The sequence below is a fragment of the Mustela nigripes genome, chromosome 1 (genome assembly GCF_022355385.1).
Source record: "Mustela nigripes isolate SB6536 chromosome 1, MUSNIG.SB6536, whole genome shotgun sequence".
NCBI classification, from domain to species: domain Eukaryota; kingdom Metazoa; phylum Chordata; class Mammalia; order Carnivora; family Mustelidae; genus Mustela; species Mustela nigripes.
In genome coordinates, this window is record NC_081557.1 from 7974288 (window position 1) to 7983225 (window position 8938).

The window sequence follows — 8938 nt, forward strand, 5'->3', positions numbered from 1 at the left end:
TGGGATCATGACCTGAACCAAAAGCAGATGCTCAACTGAGCCACCCAGGCGCCCAAAATAAACAAATTAAAAAAAAAAAAAATGCTGGAAACAGCACCTAAGGGACCCTAATGACTAAAAGAAACCAAGATTCTTTTAATCAATTCAGAGAAATTCCAACATACATTGACCCGGAGCTGTTGGTGCTCAGAAAAACCCACTGAGTTGCTTCACTAAATGGTGAGGACAGTGATTACGATGTCCTGCCAGCCATTATTCTAAGTGCCTTATATTCAGTACCCCTTTTAATGCCCCCAGTAACTATATCTACAAGATAGCATTACCCCATTTTTACAGATGAGCAAACATGCCTGGAGCAATTAAGTAAGCCCGAGGTCAGAGTAGAGACTGACCAAGACTCCAGTCCAGGGTATGGAATCTGGAGAACCTGCTGTAATCACAACACACCACTTATTGGAAGTCTCCAAGTGCTGGGATCTCTTTGCAACTCTGCCATAAGCTCAACTCAATTAGAATGCTACTGCTAGACCAAGCAGGCCTAAGGGGCCCCACTTCCTGTGACTAGAGAACCAGTAATTCAAACTCTTGTGGGCAAAAACAAAGCAACAAGCCACAAGTGCATCCAACACCACATGCAAAGACACTCAGATGATGGCCATCTGTGGTGGGGAGGCGGGGAGATGACGGGGGGGGGGGGGGGGGGGGGGGGGGGGGGGGGGGCCGCGGGGGGGGCGGGGGGGGGGGGGGGGGGGGCGGGTAGGGGAAGGCCAGCAGACCCTCGGATCTGAAGACAGTGGAGGGTGATAAAACAAAACCTTCACCGAAATGGTGCTCAGGAGGAGCAATGAGTACATTCATCGTAGTATCGACAGGAGCATCCCGCCCCCAAGGACAAGGGCAAGAGCAAGGGCAAGAATGATGTTTGCAGGTGGTTTCACTCATTAATCAGCGAACTTTCGGGTGTGGGAGTTTTCCGTTTAGTGGGGGACTGGGAAAACAATCCTGCTAGATGGGCATAGGTGCCTTATAATCCCGTCTTTTCCCGGAGAAGACTTCCCTTTCGCTGTTCAGGAAGTGCCAGCACACGGTGACTGAGGACTCCCACCTTTCCTACAGGTACAGACCGGCAACAGACTCACTGTCCCCATGGCTGAAGTACCTGCTGAACTGCCAAAGACCAAAAAGTTTTCTTTCTCCTTTTTCTTCCCCAACAGGCCTGGACAGATAGTCCCACCGCATCAAGCCGAAAGGTGGGGGAGCGAGGGGGGGTGTCTTACTGGATTTAGCCAGCAGATCACAACAGCCAGGAATCCGTTCCCATCCCAAGCCACAGACCCAGTGTCTTCTCCTCCCGGGCCAGGCTGGAGGGCCTTCTGCCAAGCCGTGACTAGCGGTGGCGGCGGCAGGGGGGGGCAAGAACAGAAATCGTATCTTAGAGTGTCCGGTGAAAGGTGTGTAAGACAAAGTTGCCCTGAGCATCCCTGGGTGTAGAGAGAGCCTGCTCCTGCAGAGACGCCCAGCTCAGAGACCCATTCAGTACTGGGAGAGGATGGGGATGTTTACAGATCTCATCTAAACTCCTATCTCAATGAGCAGAGCCCCAGAGGAGGCAGACCTTTCTATTGCCAACTTCCCAAAGAGCACACAAGAAAAATAGGCCGAGGCTGCTCAAAACCAGCTTGACTGGTTCTACAGAGAAGCCTCAGGTCTGCTCCGCCTTCCTTATGTTATAAAGAAAAAGGTGGCTTGGAGCCAATCATTGAACACACCCCTCCTTTTCTCCTCTCTCCCCCCCCCCCCCCCCGCCTCTCCCCTCCTATCTGCTGTCCCTCTGGACTCAAGCAGCCATCAATATCAGTGTCTACCTTGCCCTCGCCTACCAAACCTGTGCCTACCCGGCTTCATAAGCCTAACATTAACCGTCTGAGGAGCAAAAGGAAATGCATTTGTTTCTGGCGCTTCTGCCCTCATTTTCTACTGGTAAATGTAGGGATACATGGAAGTAGGGAGAAAGAGTGCCTAGGGACCAAGAAACTTCAAACCCTCTAGCCAAAGCAGACAGACAGGTGAAAGGATTATTTGTAGCCCCTAAAGCCCCGAGCAGGGTTAGTGGGCAAGAGAAAGAACTGGGATCCCTCTTTCTTTCTTTCTTTCTTTCTTTTTTTTTAAAGATTTTATTTATTTGAGAGAGAGATCACGAGTAGGCAGAGAAGCAGGCAGAGAGAGTGGGGGAGGCAGGCTCCCTGCTGAGCAGAGAGCCGATGCGGAACTCCATCCCGGGACCCTGAGATCATGACCCAAGCCGAAGGCAGGCACTTAACCCACTGAGCCTCCCAGGCCCCCCTGGGATCCTTCTTTCAGTGGAGGATCAGTGGAAACCAAGAGGCCACCAGGTTCTCTCCTGGTATGGTCTCAGAATCAGATGCACCGACAGCCCAAAAGACAGCAATGGCACTTAGCGGCGGCCAACACCAAAAGGGCTGTGGTGGGATGGTGACATTCTGCTCCAAGAGCTAGAGCTTTCAGAGTTAACGTCGGGAGAGATGGCCTCTTCCCATGCCAGAAGTGGAAATGGGTGGTTTCCTCCCCCACAAAGTTTGTAAAGGCTTACTCTTCCCTCTGCTGAGACAGAAGGGGGAAATGCACAGATAACACTGCAGTGACTCACTCGTGTTTGATGAAGGCTGCGAGAAAGCCTGGAGAATCCAAGCGAGAAGTGCAAAAAGGTACAAATGCTGGCATCTCCATCAAGAGAAGGAAACCCAGCCACCTATCTGGTTTGTCACTTTGCTGAACTTCCGCTGGAGGAGGAAGCCTAGGTTTCAAGCTCCACCCACCCTTTCCCCATCACTCTCGGTTTTTGCTTTGCTAGGCAAGTGGCAAACCTGGCAGCACCACCAGCTCTGACAGAATCAAACCCTTTCTCCATCTCCTCTCCCGGAGGCGGCCCAGGAGCCAGTCTGCAGCTTAACCAGGCGGCGGGGGGCTGCGGCGGGACCCGCTTACTGCAGGAAAGCCTCATCAGGCAGTCTTGGGAAAGGAAGGACAACCACCCTCCTTGCCCTTTCCATCTGCTGAGGTTACTTCATCCCGATCCATTAATAGGCTTCAAAGTGCTGCTGGGGGGAGGTGGGGTGGCGGAGAGTCCATTTAGCAGAGTTATCATGGGGCCAAAGGTGGCGCCCATCCCCCACCCCGCTTGTCGATAATGGGCCACAAAGTCTGAGGCTTGGCTGCACTCTAGGCATAAAATATTCATTCCAGCCGACATAATACATATGTAGGAAAGTCAGGGAAGCTCCTGGGAGAAGAGAAAGGCCAGCCAGGTGGCTAAGTGCGCAATGGGAAAGAGTTCATGGAGGAATGGGTTAGTCCTGGTCAAATGCCCACTGAGAACTGGGTTGTTCTGTCCAAAGGGGAAAGTGTATAGTCGGAGAAGTTTTTGCCTTCCCAGAGCTCTAACCATGCAAACCTCTCAGGCATATTCTCAATTTTTTCCTATCTCACCGGCATCAGTTAAGACACTGACAGTGAAAAGAATCTTAGGCCCAATCTCTGGTCACCATCTGAAAGATGCAGTCATTCCCTGTGCAAACTTGATGTTAATCTAAAGCAGGCCAAGTTTCAACGACTCTCTTGCATCCATCTGTTTAGCTACTTCTCAAAGTCCACAGATTAGAGAAATTATTACAATTCACTCGGTGGTTACCTTTACTGGGTTCAAAGATAATGGTTTGGTGAGCAACTCCTCGAGCTCCCGACTCCTACAGCCCTTGCTCTTACAGGGCCTCATTCTAATTTCTAGGGCCATGCAGGAAGTGAGAATGTCATCCAACCACACCCCTGACCAGAAGGCAGCAGCACTAAGGAGCCCTTGGCCAGAGTCAGAGGGCAGAAGTCAGAGTCTGCCCCCAGAGCACAGCGCCGCACAGCCCCCAGGACACGTCAGGGAAATGAGAGCCAACCCAGCTCTCTGCTAGAGTCGACGCTAAAACCAAATTATTCGATGCAGTGTTCAGCCAGAATCAACACTGGCATCCAAGGGATGTGTGTCTAGAGCGGCTCAGTTGTTCGTTACAGGATTCTCTGAGTTAGGTTTGCTCGCCTCAGCCAGACTTCCACAATCCTCTTCCTAGAACCACCCAAAAGAATCAACACCACCGCTCTCTCCCCAACAGAATGACAGCGACCCCCTCCCTTGCCCACTGCGGCCGAAGCAGGGCTGGTACTGAAAGGCTCCTGCTTTCTGTCAGAAGGCCTCCCTCCTGGTTCCTGAGGCCCAGGGGTGGGGCAGGTCTGAAGCCAGTAGGCCCTCTACCAGGTGTAGCTACGGGAAGCTCTGGCCAGCAGCAGAACTCTGGAAGCTGGACCCCCTCCACACTGGCCCATTACTGCTGCCCCGGCTGGAAGACAAACAGTCATCTTGCTGATTGCTTTCACCACTGCCAAGCCTCCGGGCCAGCAGAGCCATTTGGAAAAGTGGACAGAAGGCTCCGCTCGCAGACTGAGAATCAAAACTACCAGCCCCAGGTCACAACCCTTCTTCTGCAAATGAAAGAAGAGTTTATGGCTGAGAGAAAGCACATCTGCAACCAGGTGTCACAGAACCATCTCGGGACTACGGGGCTTGACTTTCTTTTATCTCCCACTTTCCCTGCGAGAAGCAGAGTCGACAGCAAACAGGCACTCTCCCTGCAACACAAGGTTTATTTTTATGCTTCCACATTTTCTGTGTGTGTGTGTGATGTGTGTTTAATTCAGATGTGATCAAAGAGCTCCTGGAAACAGCTTCTCATCAGCCACATGTTTTAATAAAGAAAGGGAGAGAGGAAGAGCAACAAGGGGTGGGAGCTTAAAGACAACCAGGAGAGTTTGTTTACCTACTTCCTGGTGAAACCAGTGTAAGTAATTTAAACCTAAATACAGCGATAGAGCATCTTTGTGGGGAAGCAATCAGCCCAACCAAATTCCTCACTTTTTATTTTACAACATTATGGCTTACTGCAACGACTGAACTTCCAGGACCAGAATCGCAACCGGACCAGAGGCTTTTTTGCTTTCTACCTGGTGGCACCATCTACTCTAAAGGAGGCCAATGCTTCTGGCATCCCTGGCCTCGTGACCAGGAGGGCTGCTACTCATCCTTTTCCTTGTTTTGTGAAAAATACAGGCATCTGCCTGGGGTAGGTGTATCCAAGCTTTTCCAAAGGCTGCGCTTTTGCTGGGGCGAGACTTAACGTCAAGTAGACAGCATCATCGGCCACCTTGAGAACGCCAGGAGAAGCGGTGAAGCGGCTGGGGGCACTTTAGTCCATAAAGTGCAAACGGGATGAGTAATTCGTAAATTTGGAACAGGATGACAAAGTATGCAGCCACTGCTCCAGACTCCGTTATCAAAGCGCAGCTTGCATTCCCAAATGGTTCACCCGATTCCTGCTCTCACAAAATCAATGGGTGTGCACCGACTTCCTACTACGCGCTCAGCAGTCTGCGAGCCATGCGGGGAAGAGAGGAAATCAATGCACACATCATAAGAAAAAGACCACGGCAAGAATACATTTACATTTAGTAAACAGCACAAAGAAACCACATTGAGGCGGTCCGTGCTCTACTTTGCTGAACACAATACCCCCCACAGCCTTGGCCAGTGAGCAGGCACGGCGCCGCCACTCCCCACATGCCTGAGGGTGTCAGTCAGTCACTTGGCCTCCTCCTACCCGCTCGTAATCAACAGTCTGGGAAAGTTCTCCGGTTTAGCAGGGTTTACCTGCTAAGACAAAGGTGGTGATAGGAAAAGGAATGGAACAGGCCACCTCAGGAGGGCGTAGAAAAAGCGGTTCCCAGCAAGGAGACTAGCAGCTGGCAAACGGGGGCGAGGCTGGGAGATACAGACCACACTCCGGTTTCCAAAGACCTCAGTCCCATGCACAGCCAGTTGCAAAACCCAGTGATGAAACAGAAATCCACCGGGCCCCCCTCTCAACTCGTTTCACCCCCAGAAGCAATGAGTCCATCAGCAACAAAAGGGTCAACCGGTGCAGAGAAAAACTCGGACCAGAACTCCCCCTGAGTTCCTGACTGCCCAGGTGACAGAGCGAGGGCGGGGGACACGAGAGAAAAATGCAGGAAAACGCAACAAGGGCAGATTTTCCAGGGAAGGATGTGAACACGCAAGAGAATAGAACAACATTCTACCGAGCTATGAAGAAAGAGCGCAACAAGAGGAAAACATAAAGGATGTCGTAAGGGAGAGGATGCAGAAAGGCAGCTGCAGCCCCGGGGGAGAAGAGCTCCTTTTTCAAGTCAAGTTTTTCTGGGCCTAGTAAAGTTCTCCACCGACAAGGGTGAGAAGGAGGCAGGGGACTCTCCCCGGGGCAGTTAGCAGTCAGCAAGGGACGGGGTGAAAGCAAGGGGAGGGGTGGAAAGTGGATGCCTCTGAGCTCACAGGTGAGGTGACACAGAAAACGCTAAAGCTTGGGTGACAGATGATAGCAGTGATTGCCAGGTGGGGGCCGGTGGGGGGGGGGGGGGGGGGGGGGGGCAGTGTAGCTCAAGAAACTAGTATACTGAGTGCCTGCCCCGGGAGTTACAAACACAAGCCAATCGGGAAAGACGGGACGGGGGCATGTGTGGGGCCAAGAAATATGATGTGGAAAAGGCAAGAGACTAATCCGGAAATGAAAGGCAACGCTGGGTAAAAGGCAGAGCAAGGAAGACCGGGTGAGGGTAGAGAGACCGGAAGGCATCGAACAAGGAGGAAGAAACTAAAAAGTGACAGAACCAGGAGTGAAGACACAGGAAGGCATCATGGTTTGTGTGGCAGTGTGAGAAGGCAGAAGGGCAAGGATGGTGAGGGAGCGTGGCCAGAGAAAGGACTCAGCAACAGGTTGTACTGGCAGAGTGGGGCTGGGAGAATGTTCTCCCTCGGCAGGGAGCGTCCAGGGAGCAGGTCGGTAAAGCGCTCCGGGAGAAAACCGGAAACCCGGAGACTGAGAGCAAACCTGGGGGAACAGAACCCGAGGGATCCAGGCTCTGAAGGGAACCCTCCGGACTGGAACCCCAAAGACAACCTGTGGGAAAACTATGCGCATGACATCAGTCTGGGAAACACGGAAGCAACAAATGCCAGCGCGAGGCACCAGGGAGCTCCTGGAGAAAAGAAGGGAAAGTGATGAGCAAAGAGTAGGCGAACCATTTGGAAAGGTGATGAGGGTGGAGCTGGTGGGTTGCAAGCATGAGGGAGAGCACAATTCGGAGAAGGAAGGGGGGGAAGGCTGGGGGAACTGGAAGAGGACAGGGATCGAGAACACTCCGGGGCAGGGACCCTGAGGGTGATAAGCAGGGACTGGGAGAACCGGTGCGGGAGGAGGAGAAGCAACACTAGAGAGACGGAGGAAGGGGTGGACGACGATCTGGGGCAAATCGCGGGGTGCTCTTCGAGGAGCGGGAGGGTGGCGGCTTTAAGCGTGGGTGGAGGAAGACCAGAAAGGCCCCTGAGAGAAAAAGGGAAGAGGAGGGAAAGCTAGGGAGGTAACACGGAAGAGCGCAGGAAGGCGGTGAGGGGAGAGGGGGGTCAGCAGAAAAGACAAGTGTGCAGCTTGGAGTCAGGACGAGGTGGGTCCCAGGACAGGACTCCGAGGGGGATGTGCGAGGCCGAGAGCCAGATGACAGGGCAGCCGAGGCTTGCAGGGTGGCAGCAGGGACACGAGGAGAGCAGAGGAGGGAGGAGGCTCTGCAAGGTGCAGGGGCCCAGCCAGAGAATTCGGGGAGCCCTCGGGGCTCCTTACCTGCTCCGTGTCCCTCTCGTTCAGCGTGGGTAGGGGGGTCCGGGCGCTGGACATGGCGCCGGTATCTCAGGGGAGGGAACCGAGAAGCTTGGAGGAAGGGAGGGAAGGGAAGGCGCGGAGCCCGGCCGGGCGGGGCTTCTCACAGCAGGGGCACCCGCCGCATGGGCCCCGGCCGGGGGTGCGGGGAGGCCGGGCAGCCGCTCACGCCAGCCCGGGGATGCGCCGCTCGGGCTAGGCCGCGCCGGCTCCGAGCGGCTCCGGACCGCACCCCCCCGACCCCCGGCTGGGCTGTGCCGCCTTTCGGCCGGGCCGCGCCGCTCCGCCTACTCTCTGCCGCCGCAGCCGGCCGCCTGCCTCGCTCCTCCCCTGCCCTCAGCGGCACTGCTCCGCGCCCGGCACACAGGCAGCCGCCGCCGGACCTGCTGCTCCCAACATGGCCGCCACCACCGCCGGCCCTCGGCTCTTTCCGCCGGCAGCAGCCGGAAACATCCGAAGCGGCGAGGAACGGGAGGGGGGCGCGCCTCCTCCTCTCGGCCGCGGGCTACGGGTGAATTCCGGAAACACCCGAAGAAGGTAACCCCCGGGGACGCGCGCACCGCCTCGATTCCGAAGCCCAAGCTTCGGCTCTGTTTACGGAAACCCACGAAGCCACTCGGAAGACTCCAGCCACGCCCATAGGCCTTTCCCCGCCCACTTCAGGCAGGCTCGCTGCGGTTTCCGGAAACACCCGAAGTGGCGCCGGGTGCAGCGAGCCGGCCACGCCCCCGTCCCGCCCCACAGCGCAAGGCAGTCGTCGGCCATTTCCGGCAACACCCGAGGCCCTGCGAACCCCGAGTTCCCTCGGGTAGTGCCCAGAGCCTGACTCTTCGTTTCTTTCCGTCAGTTTCCGGGCCTTTTCAAACCTCCAACCGGGAGCGCGGATCACCTGCGCACGTTATTATTTGACTAAATAGAAAATAAGGCTGTTAGCATCCCAACGATTGGCATCCTTTGGTTCTAAAGCAACTTCCCTGTCTGCGTGTCTGCTCATCAGTCTGCCAGTCCCTCATAAAATCCGTCTCCTTTATCATCCAGCCTATCAACATGTGTGTCACCTGTCAAGTGCAGCGTTATGACCTACCTAGCTGTCTTCACCTGCCATCGTCTCTCTG

General features: G+C 54.7%; 1 protein-coding gene across 7 annotated transcripts in view; it reads right to left on the reverse strand.

The window, feature by feature from the left end:
* The window catches only part of MARK2 (microtubule affinity regulating kinase 2), a 56414-nt gene extending 48179 nt beyond the window's left edge, over positions 1 to 8235 (reverse strand). For 3 of the 7 annotated variants that reach the window (XM_059403142.1, XM_059403094.1, XM_059403105.1), the window contains exon 1: positions 7788 to 8235. In XM_059403142.1, coding sequence (XP_059259125.1) covers positions 7788 to 7841 — 54 coding nt within the window. In that variant the 5' untranslated portion in view covers positions 7842 to 8235. The remainder of the gene's footprint in view (positions 1 to 7787) is intronic. The other 4 variants (XM_059403149.1, XM_059403114.1, XM_059403159.1 and 1 more) reach the window with 2 other exon arrangements.
* Between the last annotated feature and the right edge of the window lie 703 nt (positions 8236 to 8938).